This window comes from Canis lupus, chromosome X (genome assembly GCF_003254725.2).
Source record: "Canis lupus dingo isolate Sandy chromosome X, ASM325472v2, whole genome shotgun sequence".
In the NCBI taxonomy this organism is placed as follows: Eukaryota; Metazoa; Chordata; class Mammalia; order Carnivora; family Canidae; genus Canis; species Canis lupus.
In genome coordinates, this window is record NC_064281.1 from 106393159 (window position 1) to 106415452 (window position 22294).

Sequence of the window (22294 nt, forward strand, 5' to 3'; positions counted from 1 at the left end):
GGCTGTGGTGGGGTAGGGTCAGCTCCTGGCGGCAGGCACAGCAACTCCGGGGCTGTTACACTCAGGAGGCTTTGGCTCCTAGGAGCCCGGGCTGGACGCCAGGGTCAGGTTCCTAGGCCTTGTGACCCTGAAACCAGCTGTGACCACCATCCAAGGTGCCGGACGCCCCGGGTGGACGACATTAAACAGCAGGTGCATGACCGCCGTGCCCCGGGCTCCCAGTCCATCAGCCTGAGTCCAGCCCCAGCAGAACTGTGTCCAGGGCTGTGGCCTCTGTGGATTCTGGGTGGTGGGGTTCCTGCACACTCTCCACCTGCTTCTGTGCGGGGTTGGGAGGCACAATCGCAGGTGGCTGTCTCCTCTCTGTCCGGGACCCACGCATGACTTGGTCCTGTTCCCACCACAGACATAGCAGCAGGCCTAAAGTCTGGCATCCGAACACCAAGGGTGCCAGCTGGGGAGCAAGGTTTGCATGATGTGGCCTCAGTGACAGCATCGCCTCTGGCCTGGCGCCAGCTCAGCCAGGGAGGAAAATGTGACCCCATTGGAGGGCTTGGCCCGTGAGGGATCATTTGGAAGACAAGAGGCAGGGCGGGGGGGAGAACCCCAACACCCCCCAACACCCAGGAGCCCTCTTCTAGTGGCCAGGGCTGAGAGAAGCACACTGGGTAGGGAGATCAAAGCTCAGGTGTTGAACGGAAAAAACTAGAAAGGTACCTGAAGGTCACTGGTACCCGCCAGACCGAGACCAGAGTCATAAGCCCAGGAAAGCTTATGAAAATGCGAATTGTCCAGCTCAGGCGAGATGCTGTGCATCGGGGTGTCAGGGTGTCGGCAAGGGGCCCAGAGATGTGCAGTGTTACGTGCAGGGCCTCCCAGGAAATTCTCTCTGCACTGAGAGGTTTGAGATTCAGTGACCCAGTTGAAGGGGATCCCCACCCCTCCGGTTCCTCTGGGGTGGATGAGAGAGAAGCCTCGGTAGGATCAGGAACAAGGGACGTCCCACCCAAGCCCCTGGGCTTTGGAAGCGCTTCTGACCGGAAAAGGGAAAGCTTCCAAAGTGGCAGGAGGCCCCTAGGAGGCCAAGGAAGTGGCGGCCACTCCCACGTCAGCATGCTCTGCGGCCCAGACAGCGGGACGGGAGTTTCTGGGCCTGCCGGGAAATGTAGTCTACAGGGCGGGCGCGCGCCTGCGTTCTGCGCAGCTGCCCCGGGGAGCCTGGGAGAGCCGTGGGCGCCGAGGCGGTGAGTCCCTGAGCGGCCAGAGGGCGTGGCCGTCCCTGGGGCGCGGGCGCGGGCGCGGGCGGCGGGGCTCCCATCCCGCTAGGGCTACGCCAACTGGCCGCCACCAGCCCTGACCTGGCGGCGGGCGCGTGGACGAAGGACACGCGGCGGGCCCCTGTCCGGCCCGGGTCGCCGCCGCTGCTCCCTGCGACCCGGTCGGGCCTTCCCGCGGTTGTCCGGGGTCCTGAGCGCCCGTCAGGACGCTGGGACATCCTGGTGGGGAGTGCGCTGGGGCCGCACCCACACCCCAGGCAGCCGATTTGTAACCGGCTTTTAGAAGTTCCCGCGACGTGTCGCCCTAGCCTTTCTGCAAGTGCCCGCTTTGCATGCACCCTGGTTATCCGTGGGCCGTGAGAGCGCGGGCTCGCTCAGGCGGCTTTGGAGAGAAGCTGTGAGCGCAGGGGTGCAGTGAGGTTGCTCTGCGGGAGGGCGGATGGAGGGACCGCGGGACAATCAGGGCCCTAGTGGACGTGCTGGAGGGTTGGGGCCCGTGTGTGGAGGGCTGCCAGCTCTGAGGCCCAGCACAGTCAGGGCGGGTCCACAGCCCAAGGCAGCCCGCTTCCTGGATGCCTTCCAGCGGGGAGGGTTCAGTGCCTGGGGGTAGGGGGGACGGGGGAAGCTTTCTAGGAATGAGTCTTTGGGAGCAATAAATTGGCTTGAGCGGTTCTCCTGTGCCAGGCCACGCAGCTGCAGTTCACTTCCATGCAGTTGAATCTACTACTACAGGAAAGCTTTATGAAATCAATTCTATGATTATTTCCCTGTTACAGACAGAAGCACTGGATGTCAGGGTCACAAAGCCAGCAGGTTATCACATGTGGATGGATCTGCTGCTAAAGTACAGGTTAGCATGGAGTTAAAGTATATAGGGTCACAATGTACATTTGGGATGACTAAGTAGGAAGATCATGAGTATTTCTTGTGCTACTGCAGGGAAGAGTACAGGTACATGAGGCATCTGGGCAAATATGTAGAGAGAGGATCCATAGCATAGGGTGAGTAGTGGTATTGAGATCTGCATTTGACCTCATCTGTGACCTCAGAGATTGCACTAAGAACATTTTGATAGTTTTAGACATGACCGTTGCAGAGATCTGTTCATTTTAGCCTCGTCACCATAACCCTCTGGCATATACTGTGTGACCTGGGACAAGTTATTCAGTGCTTCTGAGCCACAAATCTCAGTCCCCTCCTCTGTACTCAGGGCATAATACTAGCCCCCACCTCCTAGATTTGGGTGACGGCTATGGGACCTGACCTATGCAGGAGGCTTAGAGCAGTACCTGGACACAGCAGGAGGAACATGAAGTGTCCTTCATTCTTCACCCAGAAAAGATGGCCGGTAGCCCACGCTGTTGTGGTGTATTTTTCTCCAGAGGAAGCCCCGCGTGCCCTACCAGGAGGAGGTTCAGGCTGATGCTGGCTGAAGTACACACCCCTTGAGTAGAGAGGAATGAAGGCTTGTGGATTTGCAGCCTTTGGAGGCATGGCTGCAGCTAATATATCTGCATCTGAAGGTGACCGAGGGTCACTCAGAGCCACTTGGACTTTTAGGGTTGTTAGCCAGTGCTCCTTCCCCCATTTCTTTTGTGGCCTGTGTATATTCAGAAACACAAGACAGCTTGTATTAGACTGGGGCTGGGGTTATAGGCCAGCACATCTGTGGATCAATGGAATTCTGGAGCCAAACTGTCCAGTAGAACTGTCTACAATGAAATCTATGCAGCACTTGAAATGTGCTCCATAGATTTGAATGAGAAACTGAATGTGTAATTGCAATGAATTTAAACTGAAACTGCCACATGGGACTTCTTGCTACCATATTGTGTAGCAGAATTTTAGAGGGTCCATATTTGGTCTAGAACATTTTGTAAATTTTTGGAAAATAGATGCGGATTTAGGTGTGTATGTGTATTTTTCTAGGAAGTGATTCCATGGCCTTCATTAAATTCTCAAAATCACCAAAGAAGATTAAGTTCTGCTGCTTTAGGGCTTGGTGGAAAGTAAGCAAGTTAGGGGAAGTAAGTATATCCTCTGGTAACAACTGCTGTTCCTTCTTTCTTGCTTTGCCCTGTCCTTAGCTGTGGGTAGCTCCCCTTGACGCCTGCACAAAGAAACCTATTGGAATCTGAGACTTCTAGCCCCAGAGAAATTGCACACCGCCAGAACAGGGCGATGGCTGTGGCCCTGGGTTGTGCAATCCAGGCCTCCTTGAATCAGGGCTCCGTGTTTCAAGACTATGATGCTGACTGTGAAGTCTTCCGCCAGCGCTTCAGGCAGTTCCAGTACAAAGAAGCAGCCGGGCCTCATGAAGCTTTCAACAAACTCTGGGAGCTTTGTTGTCAATGGCTGAAGCCAAAGATGCGTTCTAAGGAGCAAATATTGGAGCTGCTAGTGTTGGAGCAGTTCCTAACCATCCTGCCCACGGAGATAGAGACCTGGGTGAGGGAACATTGTCCAGAGAATAGAGAAAGAGTTGTGTCACTGATAGAAGACTTACAGAGAGAACTTGAGATACCAGAGCAGCAGGTGAGAAAAGAGTTTGGGATCATGGTAATTAGACAAAGAGAAATAGCAGAGACATCTGATCCTAGATCAGACATTTCATTTTGAGCCCCATGCTTTCCTAGAAGTGGTTTTCATTTTTCTCTTCTGCTGTAATTAGCATATATGGCTCAGTGATTCTCAACTATTAAACCCAACTCGTATTCTATAACAAATATTTGGTACTGCCTCTTCTATCCTGAAATGAAATTTATGTGTAATATAACCAATTTACATATACAAAATAAAAAACATTACTGTAAGGGTTCTGTGATCCATGGGCCAAATGCAGCTTATGGCCTGTTTTATGCAGCCATTATCTAATAATGCTTATTTATTATCTTTGTAAAGAGTTGTTAATACAAGAACTGTATGCAGTAGACCAACATGCCCCACAAAGCGTAAATTATTTATTATCTGACTTCCTATAAGAAAATGTTGCCAATCCGAGTCAAGTGGAGCCTAGAAAGGATATAAAGGAAAGTGAACGTAGTTTGTCATAATCAAATAAGCATATGAACACACACGTTGGGGCTTGACTACACTGGAAAACCTCATGAGGTTGTTGATGCCCCCATCTATGCACAGACTTACTGTGAAGGCAACAGCCACCAGCACTGCTGGTCCTGTAATTTTCCCAAATGGCAACAAGTTAGTAAATCTGAACAATAAGTGATAGAGTGGTTGTTTGGTTTCCAAACTAGGGCTTTCCTGGGAGATTTAAATCATGCTAAATTATGCAAAAATATTTTGTGCTTATCTGTACAACAGAGTGAGGTGCTTGACAGGTTCTTTTTACCTAGATGGAAGTTTGAGGGGCAAGTACAAAGTTGGTAGGGACTTGAAACATTTTAGCACTATGAATGATTGATACATACTCCCATCTCCACCTGCTAACTTCTTTCTTTTTTTAGAAGATTTTATTTATTTATTTGAGAGAGAGAGAGGGAGAGAGAACTCGAGCAGGGAGAAGAGAGAGAAGCAGGCTCCCCATTGAGCGGGGAGCGTGACGTCGGGCTCAATCCCAGGGCTCCAGGACCATGACCTGAGCCGAAGGCAGATGCTTAATAGACTGAGCCACCCAGGCGCCTCTTCACCTGCTGAATTCTGATAGCTGCCTGTCATCATGCCACATCACCCTTTGGTGGCAGCGCACCGCCTCCTGCTCAGAGGCACCTGGCACAGGGCAGAACCTTTGGCAAAAGGGAGAAAGGGCTTCTAGTTGGGCCTTAGGAACCCAGGATTGCGTGTTGATGCATCTGTGCAGTTAGCCTGCCGGATCTAGAGTTTTCCCAATTTCCCTGCCTCCCCTTCCCAGGATAGAATGACTTTATGGTTTTCCCTTCCTTTCTCTGTCTTCTGGGTTTGGCTTGCTATATAAGATTTTACCTGCCTGTAGCCCAATTGTGCACTGCCCAGTGTGGTGTGTGGTAGCCACCAGCCAAGTGTGGCTCTTGGGCACTAGAAATGTAGCTAGTCCAAATTGAGATGTGCTGTAAGTATAAAACAGTCATCACATTCAGAAGACTGAGTATGAACGATGAAGTAGGCGAAATATCTCATTAATACTTATTTATATTGATTACACTCTAAAATTGTGGTGCTTTAGCTATATTGGGTGAAATAGTGCATGTCATTAAGATTGACTTAACCTATTCTTTTTCTGTATGGGTACTGGAAACTTAACATGACATGGCTGGCTCACATTGTTGCTACTGGGCAGTGCTGGTCTAGACTCGAGATTGATGGGTTCTGCCGTTTTCCCCAGATCGATAGGCAGGAAATGCTCTTGGAGGAGCTGGCACCAGTGGGAACGGCACATGTAGCGCCCAACATCCACCTGGAGTCACCCTCACTGCAAGTGATGGGACCTGCCCCAGAAGCCCCAGTGGCAGAGGCCTGGATCCCACAGGCGGGGCTGCAGGAGTTGGACTATGGTGCCGCTGAGGATTGCCAGCCCTTCCTGGACCCTGGTAAGGCAAGGGTATGAGTTCCCTTTTGTGGTTTGTATGTTGAGAGCTCCAGAGCATCCTGGGTTTGGGGTCGTGTTAGAAACGTTGGTCACTGGATGGAAAGGAGTGCTGTGGTGAAGAGCAGGAGGAGGGATACCTTTCTGGGAACAGTTAGGAACAAAGCTCGGGACAGCAGATGGGATTCAGAACCCCTTAAGCTATGACCCTGCTCAGGAAGCCTATTTTCCTCTTTTCATTTTTTTTATTTTTGTAAAATACACATAACATGAGGTTTAGAATTTAATCATTTTTAAAAAGATTTTATTTATTTATTTATTAGAGAGAGAGCATAAGCAGGGGAGGAGCAGAGGGAGAAGCCGACTCTTCACTGTGCAGGGAGCCCAAAGCAAGGCTCGATCTTGGGACTCCAGGATCATGACCTTAGCTGAAGGCAGACTCTTCATTGACTGAGCCCCCCAGGTGCCCCAACATCTTAATCATTTTGACCTGTATAGTTCAATGGCATTGACTACATTCATAATGTGACACCATTCCTACCATCCATTTCCATATCTATTTTCATTTTGTAAACTGAAACCCCATGCTCATTTAAACAAGAACTTTCCATCTCCCTAGCCCCTGGAGACTACCATTCAACTTTCTGTCTCTATAAATTGGACTCCTCTATGTACCTCATGTAAATGGAATCATACAGTATTTGTTGTTTTGTGACTGGCTTATTACACTTAGGAGAATGTCCTTAAGGTTTTTCCATTTGTAGTGTGTGTCAGTATTCCTATCCAACTAAAGGCTAACTAATATGCCAACGTATGTATTACCAAATTTGGCTTATCTGTTTTACCTAAACATATGCTTGGTTTGCTTCTATGTTTTAGTGATTGTAAGTAATATTTGTATGAACACAGAGGTGCAGATATCTTTTTGAGACCCCACTTTTACTTTTTTTGGGCCATATAAGCAGAGGTGGAATTGCTGAATCATATGGTAATTCTATTTTTTTAATTGAGGAACAGCCACGCTGGTTTCCACAGGAACTGTACCATTTTACATGCCCACCAACAATGTATAACTTTTCCAGTTTCTCCACATTCACTAACACTTGTTACTTTCTCTTTTGTGATAGTAGCATTCCTAATAGGCGTGAGGTGGCATCTCACAGTAGTTTGGATTTGCATTTCCCAAATGATTAAGGATATTGAACATGTGCTTATTGGCCTTTTGGATATCATCTTTGGAGAATGTCTGTTTACATCCTTTACACATTTCAAAATTCATGTTGCTTTTTGTCTTTGGATTTTAGAGTTCTCTATATATGATTGGCAAATATTTTCCCATTTGTGGGTTGCCTTTTTACTCTCTTTAAGCTGCCTTTTAATGGATAAATTTTAAATTTTTTTCATGAAGTACTCTGTATCCATTTTTTTGTTGTTGTTGCCTATACTTTAGGTGTCACATCCAAGAAATCATTGACAAATCCAATGTCAAGATGCTTTTCCTCTGAGAGTTTTTTTTAAGATTTTATTTATTTATTCATGAGAGACATAGAGAGAGAGAGGCAAAGACATAGGCAGAGGGAGAAGCACGCTCCCTGCAAGGAGCGTGTTGTGGGACTTGATCCCAGACCTGGGAGCATGCCCTGAGCAGAAGGCAGATGCTAAACCGCTGAGTCACCCAGACATCCCTCCTCTGAGAGTTTTATAATTTTAGGTCTTTGATCCATTCTGTGTTAATTTTTGCATGCACTGTGATGTAAGGTTCTAACTTCATTCATTTGCATATGCATAATCCACTTTTTCCAGCACCATTTGTTGAAAAGAGTATTGTTTTTCCATTGAATGACCTTGGTATCATGGTTAACAATCATTTCACTATATATATGAAAGTTTACTTATGGGCTATGTATTCTATGCCATTGGTCTATATATACCTGTCTTTATGCCAGTACCGAACTATTTTGATTACTGTTACTTTTTAGTAAGTTTTATTTTATTTATTTATTTTTTTTTTAAATTTTTATTTATTTATGGTAGTCACACAGAGAGAGAGAGAGAGAGAGGCAGAGACACAGGCAGAGGGAGAAGCAGGCTCCATGCACCGGGAGCCTGACGTGGGACTCGATCCCGGGTCTCCAGGATCGCGCCCTGGGCCAAAGGCAGGCGCCAAACCGCTGCGCCACCCAGGGTTCCCTTTTTTAGTAAGTTTTAAAATCAGGAAGTGTGAGACCTCTAGCTTTTCTCTTCCTTTCCAAGATTTTTTTTTTTTTTGTCTATTTGGGTAACCCTGGAGATTATATATGAATTTTAGGTATGGATTTTTCTATTAATTTTTTTTAGAGAGCAAGCAAGTGTTGGGGGCAGAGGGAGAAGGAGAGAGAATTATAGGCAGGCTCCATGCCCAGAGCAGAGCCTGATGTGGGGCTTGATCTCACAACCTTGAGATCATGACCTGAGCAGAAATTAAGAGTTGGACACTTAACTGACTGAGCCAGCTGGTTGCCCCAGGGATTTTCTGTTCATGAAAAAAGTATCATTGGGGTTTTGACAGAGATTGTATTGAATCTGTAGATCACTTTTGGTAGTATTGACATCTTAACAATATCAAGTCTTCTAATCCATGAACATGGGATGTGTATTCCTATATTTATATCTTCTTTAATTTCTTTTGCCGATGTCTTGTAATTTTTATTTTAAGTCTTTCACGTACTTATTTAATTCCTAATTATTTTATTTTTTTCAATGTTATTGTAAGTGGAATTGTTTTCATAGTTTCCAGAATTGTTCATTGTTAGTGTATAGAAATGGAACTAAGTTTTGCATGTTCACTTTGCATCCTGGTACTTTGCTGAATTCATTTATGAATTCTATCAGTTTGTTAGCGGAGTCTTCAAGGTTTCTACATATTAGGTCATCTAATCTGCTAATAGAGATCACTTTACTTCATCCTTTTCAATTTGGATGCCATTTATTTCTTTTTCTTGCCTAATCGCTCTGACTAGGACTTCCAGTACTGTGTTGAATAGAGTGGGCAAATAGGCATCCTTGCCTTCTACCTAACCTTAGAGGAAAAGCTTTCAGTCTTTCACCGTTGAGTATGAAGTTCCCTCTGAGTTTTTCATATATGGCTTTTGTTATGTGGAGGTAATTTCCTTCTGTTCTATTTTGTTGAGTGTTCTTTTATCATGAAAATGTGTTGAATTTTGCTTTTTCCACATCATTTGAGATTATACTGTTTTTTTTCCCTCATTCTGTTAATGTGGCATATTACATTGACTGATTTTCATATGTTGAAAAATCTTTGCATTCCAGGATCATATATCACATGACTAGGGGTGGTAGAAGGGGAGGAGGGCGGAGGGGTGGGAGTGAATGGGTGACGGGCACTGGGGGTTATTCTGTATGTTGGTAAATTGAACACCAATAAAAAATAAATTAAAAAAATATCACATGATCATGGTGTATTATCCATTTAATATGCTGCTGAATTCAATTTGCCAATATCTTGTTCAAGTTTATTTTTCTATCAGTGTTCATAAGGGAATTGGTATGTAGTTTTTCTTATAATGTCTTTTCTGGCTTTGGTATCAGGGTAATGTTGGCCTCAGAGAATGAGTTAGGAAGTGTCTCCTTCCCTTCATTTTTTTTTTTTTTGGAAAAGTTTGAGAATGATTTGTATTAGTTCTTCTTTATATGTTTGATAGAATCTACCAGTGAAGCCATCAGGCTTTTCTTTGTCAGGAGATTTTTGATTGCTGCTTCAATCTCCTTACTGGTTAGAGGGCTATTCAGGTTTTTCTATTTCTTTATGTTTTAGTCTTGGTAAGTTTTATGTTTCTGGAAATTTATCTCTTTCATCTAGGTTATCCAATTTGTTTGTGTACAATTGTTCATAGTACTTTTAAAATTATTTTATCTATGTAGACGCATTGATAATATCACCACTTTAATTTTTTAAAATCTTTATTTAAATTCAATGCAGATAATAACATATACTGTATTATTAGTTTCAGAAGTAGATTTTAATGATTCATCAGTTGTAAATAACACTCGGTGCTCATTTCATCATGTGCCCTCCTTCATATGTCACCAAGTTGTCCCTACCCCCTCCCCTGCTCCCCTCCACCAACACTCTGTTTCTTAGAGTTCAATGTCTCTTATGGTTTGCCTCCCTCTCGATTTTCATCTTATTTGTCCTCTTTAATTTTAACAATTTGAGCCTTCTTTCTCTTTTTCTTAGTTCATCTATTTAAAGGTTTGTCAAGTTGATTAATTAAAAAAAAACAATTTTTGGTTTCACTGATTTTTCCCTATTATCTTTCTAGTCTTTATTTTGTTTATCTCTGCCTATTCTTTTTTGTTTCCTCCCTTCTACTAGCTTTGGGTTTAGTTTTTCTTCTTTTCTCATTTATTAAATTGTAAAGTTTTGTTATTGTTTTGGGATTATTTTTGTTTACTAATGGAAGTGCTTATAGCTATAAATTATCTACTTAGCACTGCATTCATTGTATCTCTAAGTTTTGGTGTTGTGTTTTCATTTTTGTTTATATCTAAGTATTTTGTAACTTTCTTTGTGATTTGTTCTTGCCATCCATTGGTTATTTAAGAGGTTTTATTCAATTTTCACAAATTTGTCAGTTTTCCAGTTTTCCTTCTCTTGTTTCTAACTTCATCCCACCATGGTTGGAATAAGTACTTTGAATGATATATATGTTTTTAAATATATTGGAACTAACTTGTGGCCTAACATATGGTCTGTATCCCATAGACTGTCTCATGTACACTTGAGAAGAATCTGATATTTTTATTCTTAGTGGGTGTTAAGTGGTATCTAATGGAAGTTTTCATTTACATTTCTTTAAAGACTAATGGTGTTAGTCTTTATTTAGTCAATAAGCCAATCTTTTCATTGGCTTATTGGTCATTTGTATATCTTCATACAATGATATGGAGAAATGCCTATTTAGGTTTTTTCCTATTTTAAAATTGGATTATATGTATTACTATTATTGAGTTGTGGATGATCTTGGTATATTCTAGATAAAAATTTGTTACTAGATATATGACTTGTAAAAATACTTTCATGTTCTGTGGTTTGTCTTTTCACTTCCTTTTTTTTTAAAGATTTTATTTATTTGAGAGAGAGTGAGGGAAGGAAAGCACAAGCAGGGGTAGAGGGAGAAGGAGAAGCAGATTTCCTTGCTGACTGAGCAGAGAGCTCGGTCTGGGGCTCGATCCCCAAACCCTAGGATCATAACCTGAGTCAAAGGCAGAACTTTAACCAACTGAGCTACTCAGGCACTCCTAGATACCTTTTCTTTCTTTCTTTCTTTCTTTCTTTCTTTCTTTCTTTCTTTCTTTCTTTCTTTCTTTCTTTCTTTCTTCTTCTTCTTCTTTCTTTCTTTCTTTCTTTCTTTCTTTCTTTCTTTCTTTCTTCTTTCCTTTCTTTCATTTCTTTCCTTTTTTTTCCTTCCTCTCTCTCTCTCTCTCTCTCTCTCTTTATGTCTTGCTAATATTGCTAATATTATTTTAGTAAGGCTAATATTTAAGAAAATAATGTGACCCTTTAAATAGCATCCTACATTTAGATTTAAAATCAGCAATTTCCATCCCACACTTTACTGAAGACCACTATACTTTGCTAGAGCTGAGGAAAGCTAGGAGGGGTCGTGGAAAGAGAATGCATGCCACACCAGCTCTCAGTGGAGAGAGGGATGGTAGGACACAGGGGATAGTAGTGAAGAATCTTGTCTAGTTGTTCTTTGTTTTTTAGAGAGGGAGAGAAAGAATCTTAACCAAGCTCCACACTCAGTGCAGAGTGCAATGTGGGGCTCGATCTCACACCTGAGGTCATGACCTGAGCTGAAATCAAGAGTCGAGTGCTTGACCAGCTGAGCCCCCTGTGCACCCCGTTGTCCTGGTTGTTCTTAGATTGACAATGAGAAACACTTTGAGAGTTTGGGTTAATTTCAAGAGAGTCCACTTCTAGATTTGGCTTGAAACAAACACTGCTTTTGCTTGTTGCCAATTTCATCATTTTCCATTTTAATGTGAAAATCTCAATGGAAATTATTCTAGTATACAGTTTCATAACCCATGCTTTTAGCTCTCTCTTCATTTGGTGCTCAGTAGCAGCATTTCTCAGTTAATATGCCAAAACTTTATGAAGATTTACTTCCTATTTTGGCTCTAACCTGAATAATCAAACATTGAAATAGATACAGAGATCATTTAGTGCATTGATTTCTTTTTTTTAAGATTTTATTTACTTATTCATGAGAGACACAGAGAGAGAGGCAGAGACATAGGCAGAGGCAGAAGCAGGCTCCCTGAGGGGAGTCTGATGTGGGACTCAGTCCCAGGACCCCAAGATCATGACCTGAGCAGAAGGGAGAGGCTCAGTCACTCAGCCACCCAGGTGCCCCTAGTGCATTGATTTCAACACAGAATAGATTCACTCTCCTTCCATAGATTCAAGGAGAGTATCCTTGAATTTCATGTTTTATTCTTATCTTTAAAAAATAGACTCTCGTAAGAGGTCCGGGTGGAGTAGTTCTGATTAGGGAGGAAGTAGATATTAGGCAGCCACATGTCCAATATATCATCAGGGAAAAACCTTGATGATGTCATCTATTCTTCTCATCTTTCTTGTGGCTAGGATATCCAATACCAAAGCTTGACGTGAGCTTTCCATTGGAGCCTCGGGAAGAGGTGTGGGTGAAGGAACTACAAGATTCCAAAGAAATGAAGCAGTTACTTGATTCCAAGATTGGTAAGTAATTGTTTACTGATACCACAGAGAAAAGAAAAGAAAAATTCAACCTGATCAGGATAAAGAGTTTGGGATTCTCCTTGGGAATTTCTGTATTCCTACTGGTGCCTAAATACAACTCTTCACTTTAGCTCATGGTTTTTTCTTTTTTTTTTTTTTAATGTGGGACACAGTGATAGCAGCCATTTCTGTTTCTTCCCTCAGGTTTTGAGATTGGGATAGAAAACGAAGAAGATACTTCAAAACAGAAAAAACTGGAGAACATGTATCCATTCATTGTCACTCTAGAGGGGAATGCTCTCCACGGTCCCATTTTGCAAAAGGACTATGTACAGTTAGAAAATCAATGGGAGAGCCCCCCAGAGGATTTGCAGGCAGATTTAACAAAACTGATAGATCCCCAGAACCCCCCTGCTGGAGAGAAGCCTGAGAATCCCAACGTGGAAGAACCTCTCAACCCCAGGCCCCAGAAGAAAAAGAGTCCAGGAGAAAAACCTCACCGATGCCCTCAGTGTGGAAAATGTTTCGCTCGGAAGTCACAACTTACAGGGCACCAGAGAATTCATTCAGGGGAGGAACCTCATAAGTGTCCCGAGTGTGGAAAAAGATTCCTTCGTAGTTCAGACCTTTATAGACACCAACGGCTGCACACAGGGGAGAGGCCCTATGAATGCACTGTGTGTAAGAAGCGATTCACTCGGCGCTCACACCTCATAGGGCACCAGAGAACCCATTCTGAAGAAGAGACTTACAAATGCCTTGAGTGTGGGAAAAGCTTTTGTCATGGATCAAGTCTCAAAAGACATCTGAAAACTCATTCTGGGGAAAAACCTCACCGATGTCACAGTTGTGGTAAAAGTTTTAGTAGACTGACAGCTCTGACTTTACATCAGAGAACTCACACAGAAGAGAGACCTTTTAAATGCAATTATTGTGGGAAAAGCTTTAGACAGAGACCAAGCCTTGTTATTCATTTAAGAATTCATACAGGGGAAAAGCCATACAAGTGCAGTCATTGTTCTAAAAGCTTCAGGCAGAGGGCAGGCCTTATTATGCACCAAGTCACTCACTTTAGAGGACTTCTTTAAGGATTATCCAAGGAAACAGGCTTCTGCAGAAATTGATGCTAACTAAAAAAACAAAAAATCTTAACCTACAGCAGCCTGTTTGTCTTCGCAGAATCTTTTCATTTGAACTTATGAGAACAGGTTTTAAAAACGATTTTAAAACCCTATCTTCCAAAGTATATGAATTCTAGAGTGTCTGTCTACTCTTGCAATGTTCTCAGATTTGATCTTTTCCTGTCTCTGATATTTTTCTCATTACAGTGAAATGTTTTGTGTCCCAGGCCAAACCTATCATAGATATAAAGCATATCATTGATGACAATCCTTTTCAGGGTAGGGTTAATATGATGAATAATCATGTCTATCAACATATCCACTATAGCAGCACTGTAATTATTCTGCTGTCATTATTAAAAGTGATTATATTAGTTCAAAGCTTTGTGTCCTACGTAGCAAGGAAGGAGACAGTGTATTTTGTCAAATAATAAAAATGTGTCAGGAACACATTTGCCTGGTAAGAACTGGGTTATTTCCACTGAAAGTTTTTTATGTTTAAGGAAATTAAGATTTTAACCTTTACTAATGAATTGTATGGAGTTTGTTAGTCTGTGTAGTTGGTGGTCTAGGCTGATGCTGCTTAGATCTGAGTACTAATTTGATGATTTATTTTGTTCACAGAACAAGTAAGCTCTTTGTGGAAGAATCCATTTGACAGTTGATGTCATACAAGTAGAATCAGATTTAATTTAGATTGACTGAGGAACCAGCATCTGTTGCTTTTTACTCTCCTTTGGTTTTCATCCCTGTGTCTCTCAGTGCTTTTAAGACTTTCCCCATTCTTTACTTCAGTGTCCCCCTAACTATGTGTTGTAGAGCCCTTAGTTCTACAAGAAATTTTACAAATGACTTAGGGAATCCTTGCTGTCTTCACTTTCTAGATTCAGAGTGCACATCAGCATGTAAGAATCTCTGAGAGACCCTCCAGTAAAGGTGGAAAAAAAGCACCTCTTTTGGCTCAATGTTTTGCCTACCTAGTTGACCCCAGAACCCTTTCTCATGTACACTCACTAATAACCCACGGAAGTGGTATTCTGCAAATATTCCTTGGAATACCTTATCTTTAACAAATGTATCTATAGCTATCAATATAATCTTCTTGCTCCCAAGCCTAGTTATCTCCAGTTGTTTCAAGGGTGTTATGAAAAATTTTCTACATATATACCTTTTTTATTTAATACACAGACACATCAATCTGTGGAGATGAGCATCACTAATTGAGATAATTTATATGTCACTCGGTGATTCTCAGCCTCTTTGAATTTTACTTATAATCACACACACTTATTGCTACTTATATAAACATTCTCATGTAATCGTGGTCATGACTCAAAGTCCCATAGCAAGGGAAGAACTCTGTCAGTTATAACTGTTAACACCTGAAAATATTCATTCAGCCTAGTTCCTTGTTATAAAATACAAGAGGTAGGACATTCAAGCATTTTCCCTTTATGAAGATACCAGTCATTCTTTCCCCAAACTAGAATTAGGAAGATTATATATATATATATATATATATATATATATATATATATATATATATATATTATATAATATATATATTTTCTATTCCATTGAAGTTCTTGTAAGTGATGTTGAATATAAATATTTCGAGGGCAACTATGTGCCCACCTTGTCCTGTTCTAGGCTTAATGGAAATCAGTAAAGACATTAATCCATGAGTCAGGTTCATAAGGAGTTTATAATATTGTTAGTTAAACAAGAGTTGGGAAACACATGGAGAACCATGCAAGAGAGTTTGGAATTAGTGCCAAATCATATCAAGTGCTAGAGCCAGGGTGTGTCCTTAATTCTCGTCATCCGGGTCCCTGTATGATGCTGCTATAAGTGTGGGGTTAAAGTTGAGATCCCAGTAGCAATAAACATGTAACATGGGAGGAGTCTGAATGTAGAGATGAACAATACAGAATGTAATGGCTTCTCTTTTCTCTCTTGTGGACTTGCATATAAACCAGGACAGTGCCTTAGAATGAATGTGCCCAACTGCTCTGTATCTATGCAATATTTTAATAAAGTGGAAATGTGTATGTTCTTCCTGCTTCAGTCACATTAATAATGGTTTGCACAACTCAGAACCACTTCTTTGAGCTGTGGCAACAAGCACCACAATTGACTCCTGCTCCCACCCAAAGTTGCAATCACTTTACTCTCTGCACCCATGGTACTGGATTTATTCATCATTTTGATAATTTAATACAGTCAGTTTTAGCTGGCAGGCTCAGTTGCCATCATAATATGAGCCACATCCTCCCTCTCATCTATAGCATAAATGTACAACTGAATTTTGCAGGATATTATCCATTTCTTTGTTCTGGTATCCTGTATATAGCAGGCACTAAGAAATATTTGTGGCATTGAATCAAGAAATATGTGAAATAGTTCTTGGAAACATATACTGGTGGATGTCCCTAGTGGATCCTAGTGGATGTGCCTAGTTATATTTCTGAATGTTTCCAAAAGGTAATGGCAAAATACAGTACCTACCTCCTAAAGCACTTATGAAGGGCAAAGCCCCAGCATCCACCTCGTAAGTGCTGTGAAGGTTAAATGAAATGTGTTGTTCCGGCCTTACACAGTGTAAACTTTCAATAAATATTCAGGATATTGCCTCTTCATTCTCTGCTTTTTAATGATAAAAAGCATTTAAGTTATGGATTTTCCTCTAAATATGGTTTTAGTCACCTTCTATAGTTGTATATATAATGTCTCTATTAGGCTTTTCTGGAGAAACAGAACTAATGGTGTGTGTGTGTGTGTGTGTGTGTGTGTAGAGAGAGAGAGAGAGAGAGAGAGAGAGAGAATGATTACAGGAAGTGGCTCATACAGTTGCGAAGATAAGTAGCATAACCTGCTGTCTGCTAGCTGGAGAGCCAGGATAGCTGGTGGTATATAATTCAGTTCTAGTTGGAACACAGAACTCAAGCCTGATGGCATAACTCCCAGTTCAATGTGGAAGACTTGAGAATTGAGGTAGGGGGGTTGCATGTATAAGTCCCAGAGTCTTAAAATCAGAGAACCAGGAGCTTTAATGTTCAAGATCAGGAAAGGATGGACATCCTAGCTCAAGAAGAGAGCAAGGGAGTTTGCTCTTCCACCTTTTTGTTCTATTCAGGCCCTCAAGATTGGATGCTGCCCACTCCACCTGGTGAGAGCAGATTGCTTTGCTTAGTCACTGAGTCAAATGCTAGTGATCTTTTTTAACACCCTTCTGACAAGCCCAGGAATAATGTTTTACCAGCTATCTGGGCATCTCCTAGTGCAGTCAATTGGCACATTAAATTAACTACCACAGTGTTATTACTGATGATTTCAAAATTACTTGTTTTGCAGTTTTTGTTATAATTCCTCTTTGATCCAAAGCAATATGATATTGCCATTTTCTTTTTACTTTTCATTTTGCCACAATGTGATTAGAAAATAGCTTCATTCTATTTCTGCTTTCAAAGTTCATTTAGGGTGCTCCGCATCACTTGCCATCAAGGAAATACAAATCAACACCACAATGAGATACCACTTCACACCAGCAAGAATGGTGAAAATTAACAAGACAGGAAATAACAAATGTTGGAGAGGATGTGGAGAAAGGGGAACCCTCTTGCACTGTTGGTGGGAATGTGAACTGGGCATAGCCATTCTGGAAAACTGTGTGGAGGTTCCTCAAAGAGTTAAAGATAGAACTGCCCTATGACCCAGCAATTGCGCTGCTGGAGATTTACCCCAAAGATACAGATGCAGTGAAAGACTGAGACACCTGCACCCCGATGTTTAGAGAAGCAATGTCCACAATAGCCAAACTATAGAAGGAGCCTCGGTGTCCGTTGAAAGATGAATGGCTAAAGAAGATGTGGTCTATCTATACAATGGAATATTAGCCATTAGAAATGACAAATACCCACCACTTGCTTCGACGTGGATGGAACTGGAGGGTATTATGCTGAGTGAAGTCAATCAGAGATGGACAAACATTATATGGTCTCATTTATTCGGGGAATATAAAAAATAGTGAAGGGGATTAAAGGGGAAAGGAGAGAAAATGAGTGGGAGATATTAGACAGGGTGACAGAACATGAGAAACTCCTAACTCTGGGAAACGAACAAGGGGTGGTGGAATGGGAGGTGGGTGGAGGGTGGGGGTGAGTGGGTGACAGGTACTGAGGTGGGCACTTGATGGGATGAGCACTGGGTATTATACTATATGTTGCAAATCAAACTCCAACAAAAAAATATACCAAAGAAAGGCAAGGCAAAAAATAAGTAAAATAAAATAAAATAAAATAAAATAAAATAAAATAAAATAAATAAAGTTCATTTAGGGGAAAAATAAAGTTCATTTAGGTTATTTAAAAAAATACTTATTTGAGAGAGATTGTGCATGCATGCAAGGGGTAGGAAGGGCAGAGGGAGAGGAGAAGCAGATTCTCCGCTGAGTGTGGAGCTATATGTGGGGGCTCCATCCCATGACCCTGAGATCATGACCTGAGCTGAAACCAAGAGTCAGATGCCTTAACTGACTGAGCCACCCAGGTGCCCTCATTAAGGTTTTTTTTTTCCCAAGAGTTATAGGTGATAAGATTTGTTAAGTATTCTAAAGCCCTAGAAAATAAGGATTCTAGATGTAAGGTACACACTTAGAATAGTGTCTTGGGCCTCTCAATTACTTCGATGTCTTCAGGGGTGTCCTTGGTGCTTGCGAAGGGGCAGTGACAGAAGAGATTGGGTTGCTACCCATTCTGCCTCCCAGCATTTTGTACTCCCTGTTCTCTTGGTAAGAGGATTTTTTGGGAATCCACTCTGGGTGTTATATAGCAATAGTTAACAGCTGTCCATCTATCAAAGGTGGCAGTAAAAACAGGAGGCCAAAGGACCTAGGAGAGACCCAGCCTCTCCACTCCAAGCTGACAGAGCTGTCCCCTGGATTCTGTAGTGGTCTGTCCCCCCGAAAGTAGAAAGAACCTGCACTGGGTGCCTTGAGGTGAGAATCCAGGCAATAAGGAAACATGTAGGTGAATCAGCCCTGGGCAGCTCACCAGCAGGTCAGGGAGGGGAGACATTGCACTTGGCCCTCTTGCACTTGCCATCACATGACATTTGGAAGAGAAGCAGTGGTGGCCGCCTCCAGAAAGTTGCAGGAGCTTTCTTCCTAAAATCTCCTGTCACTTCTAGCCTACGGATATGGGCTGGATAATCTCATAAATCACCAAAGCTCACACATAAGCCCTGAGCAGCCTGTGCTTCTTTTCTAGTCTTCTGTAACAGATATGCAATGGATGGGAAGACAGCTCATCTCCTTGTCTCTCTGTAACATTAATAATCAATGTACTCAGTTCCCCAGTTCTGGAATTTTAACTATTGAGATTGAAGGGTGGTGGTGGACTCTTTTCTCGCCATAATGATGGATAAGTTAGTCTCTATCTAGCCTTTTCCATCTAGCTTGACCTGAGGATCCAAAGATATTAAAATATGATTTCTCTTTCCTCTCAATGAATGAAACTCATCACAATCCCCAATATACAGGAAACACTGATATGTAAAATCGAAATTTTATCTCCAAGGATTACCTGGAAACCTGATTCATCTATTAGAGAACCAGTTTACATTAGAAAGATACATAAACTACTGAGTCACTAAAGAATCCCTCTAGATTTTTGTTCGAACTAAAAAATATGAGTAGTCCATGTTGATTTTATGCAATTCAGCATTACACCCGGAATTTCCCTTAGACAGAGCAATAGTGGATTCCATCCACAGCCCTCCCTCTCCTGGACACTCCTAGTACCTCTTCATCTTTCAACATAGCCCACATTTTTTAAAAATAACTTTTTAAAAAGATTTTATTTATTTATTTATTTATTTATTTATTTATTTATTTGAGAGAGAGAGAGAGAGAGAGAGAGATTGGTTGGTGGGGGGTGGAGGAGCAGAGAGAGGGACAAGCAGACTCTGAGCCCCGATGGGAGGATGAGATCAAGACCTGAGTCGAAATCAAGAGCCAGACGTTCAACCAACTGAGCCCTCCAGGCACCTCAACATGGCCTGCGTTTGAAGGGCTGTGTGCCAGAGAAGAATGTCTAGAATGAATAATACTCTGTCCCTCATACCAGACTTTTTTACAGCCCTTAAACTACTCACTTCATCATAATCCCTTTCAAAACAAAATTCCTTTTCTCTCAGGTTTACTGAAGGCCCTGTTCTGATTCCTACCTCAACTGACCCACATTTTACGCATCTAGAGAAGTCAAAAGTGTGAAACAGAGAAACCAAACCACTCCTCTGAATGCAACTTCCACCTTATCCTTCCACCACTCCAGCTGCTAAAGAGCTATAAGAAGTTAAATGAATCTGTTGTGTCCACAACACCTTCCTGGAGAGTGATGAAGTCAAGCCAGGGCACTCCTTCCATCCACTTTGGTGATCTTCGAGTTCCTTTCAGACCTCCTTCTCAATGCACTGCATTATGATAATGGAATCTCCAAACTTTGGAGTCTGATTTTCACCTCAGAGGGCTTGTATTAACTTCCTCATGCCCCTATGCCTCTCTAAAGGCCCCTGAGGTTACAAGCATCAGTGAGCCATTCGGTTAATTGAGCTATTGTACCAAGACCATACCTTGTACACAAGGGGAGAGGTCACCCATATTTGTACAGGTGGCCCTGAAAATTCAATTCTTCTGTGTGATGCCAGAAAGCCTCCTAGTACAAGTAATTTGCTCGTAGTAAATGTGCATATTGCTCCAGGAGGTAGTCCTTAGTACGGAGAACTTCATTTGCCCTCAAGAAAATGGCTCACTTGCTTTTTCTCCTCTGCTAAAAGCCATTAGCATTGAGCTGTTGGTAGTCTGAACCTATTTGTCATGTTGGTCTTCTCAGAGGGGCACTTGCATTGCCTCAGAGGGGTATTGCTTACCAGAACTTTATCTGGGAAGCTTTAGCCCTCTGCATTTCACTTTACAAAACTCATTCAAGGTTTCGCTTTCCTTGCCTGCACCTGATAATGTGATGATATTGTTCCCCCAAGGAGTAAACAATACATGGTTTCAAGTGGGGTTAGAGGATTTGAGTGTCTTTTTTTTTTAGAAGGGGAGAGAGAGAGAGGCAGAGGGAGAGGGAGACAGAATCTTAAGCAGGTTCCCCACCCAGCATGAGACCCAACACAGGGTTCAATCTCAGGACCCTGAGATCATGACCTGAGCTGAAATCAAGAGTTGGGTGCTTAGCCGACTGAGCCACCCAGGCAACATGTCTTACTTTTTAAAATTTTTTAATTTAAATTTTAGTTATCATACAGTGCAATATTGATTTCTGGAGTATCTCAGTTTTGATTTGAAACCACATAACATAAACTTGTACAGAGGTGGCCTGCTTCTTGATCATGGCCCAAAGGTTCCTGGGATAGTTATACTGGATTGGAGCCCTGTGTGATTCAGGAGATTTAATAATTCTGCTGATATCAAGTGTGTGCCATCTGTAGCCTCTTCCTGACTTTGAGGCTACCTATAGGTATGTATGCTGGTGGACACTGAGGAATAGCAGGGTCCCTTAGCCAGCCTGGACACCTGGCCTGGGACAGCACTGGCCACCCAGTTTTTACTGCAGGAGCCCATTAAGATTCCAGCCTGGAAAAGGGTAAGGTTCACTATAAGTCGCAGCACTAAGCTAGCTGACCTTGGGATAAGTTTAAGTTAAAAGTGACATACAAGGACACCTGGACACCTGGGTGGCTCAGCGGTTGAGTGTCTGCCTTCCGCTCAGGGCACTATCCCAGGGTTTCGGGATCGGGTCCCACATAGGGCTCTCTGCATGGGGCCTCCTTCTCCCTCTGCCTATGTCTCTGCCTTCTCTCTGTGTCTCTCATGAATAAATAAATAAAATCTTTTTTAAAAAGTGACATACATACAATGATGTTTGGTGGAGTAAGCTTAAGTTTTACTGTGAGACGACAATAAGAATGATGATACTTCCTGGAGCTGCTACTGGTCAGGAGACAAGGAACATTAAGACCAAGACTCAATTAATGGGGATGTCCAATGTGTGACAATAGCATAAGAACGACTGCTACAGGTCCAGGCCTTGGTGAGGTGGGGGCGGGAGGAGTGCGCCTGCGCATTAGAGCTGCCTGGGGAGGCGGGGTTGGGGAGTGGAGTCCTGCTCCCACGGGTAGGTGGGCTGGTCTCATCTCCACCTCCTCTGTCTGTACTCAGTGACCAGGTCCCCTATACAGAAATCACATCGCACTGGATAATTGAATGAAACGGGGACAAGTAAAGCATTGATTACAAATGTCTTAACGATGAGCAAAAGTGGCAGGAAAAATTATATTAAGACAAGTGATACTGGAAGCAATTGAATCTCAGAAGGATGGAACATTCTGTGCAACAGATTCTAGTGGCAGAGAGTGAATTTGCACATATGCAGAATTCAGAATGATCAAAATTCAAGCCCTACTTCAGCTTGCATTTCTGCAGCTGGATCAGGCACTGGACAAGTCTCCCCAGTTGTAAGTCTAGTGCGTGCAGTTACCTTCAGGCCCAACTGTAGGTGACCAGGGAGCCACTGAGACACCACAGCATTTGGTTATTCCATCTACA

At 42.6% G+C, this 22294-nt stretch overlaps 1 protein-coding gene across 4 annotated transcripts; it reads left to right on the forward strand.

Moving 5' to 3' along the window:
• Positions 1 to 1121: 1121 nt before the first annotated feature.
• On the forward strand, positions 1122 to 15742 carry ZNF449 (zinc finger protein 449). 4 transcript variants are annotated; one of them, XM_049107186.1, is made up of 6 exons: positions 1375 to 1674; positions 2054 to 2127; positions 3365 to 3812; positions 5596 to 5800; positions 12452 to 12565; positions 12770 to 15742. In XM_049107186.1, exons 3-6 carry the CDS (start codon positions 3459 to 3461, stop codon positions 13651 to 13653), a joined length of 1557 nt encoding a protein of 518 aa, XP_048963143.1. In that variant the 5' UTR covers positions 1375 to 1674; positions 2054 to 2127; positions 3365 to 3458; the 3' UTR covers positions 13654 to 15742. The 4 variants fall into 4 exon arrangements, with proteins under 4 accessions (XP_025286883.1, XP_025286886.1, XP_048963143.1 ...); XM_025431098.3 differs by lacking the exons at positions 1375 to 1674; positions 2054 to 2127 and adding an exon at positions 1122 to 1244; XM_025431101.3 differs by lacking the exon at positions 2054 to 2127 and having other exon boundaries at positions 1358 to 1674.
• The last annotated feature ends 6552 nt before the right edge of the window (positions 15743 to 22294 follow it).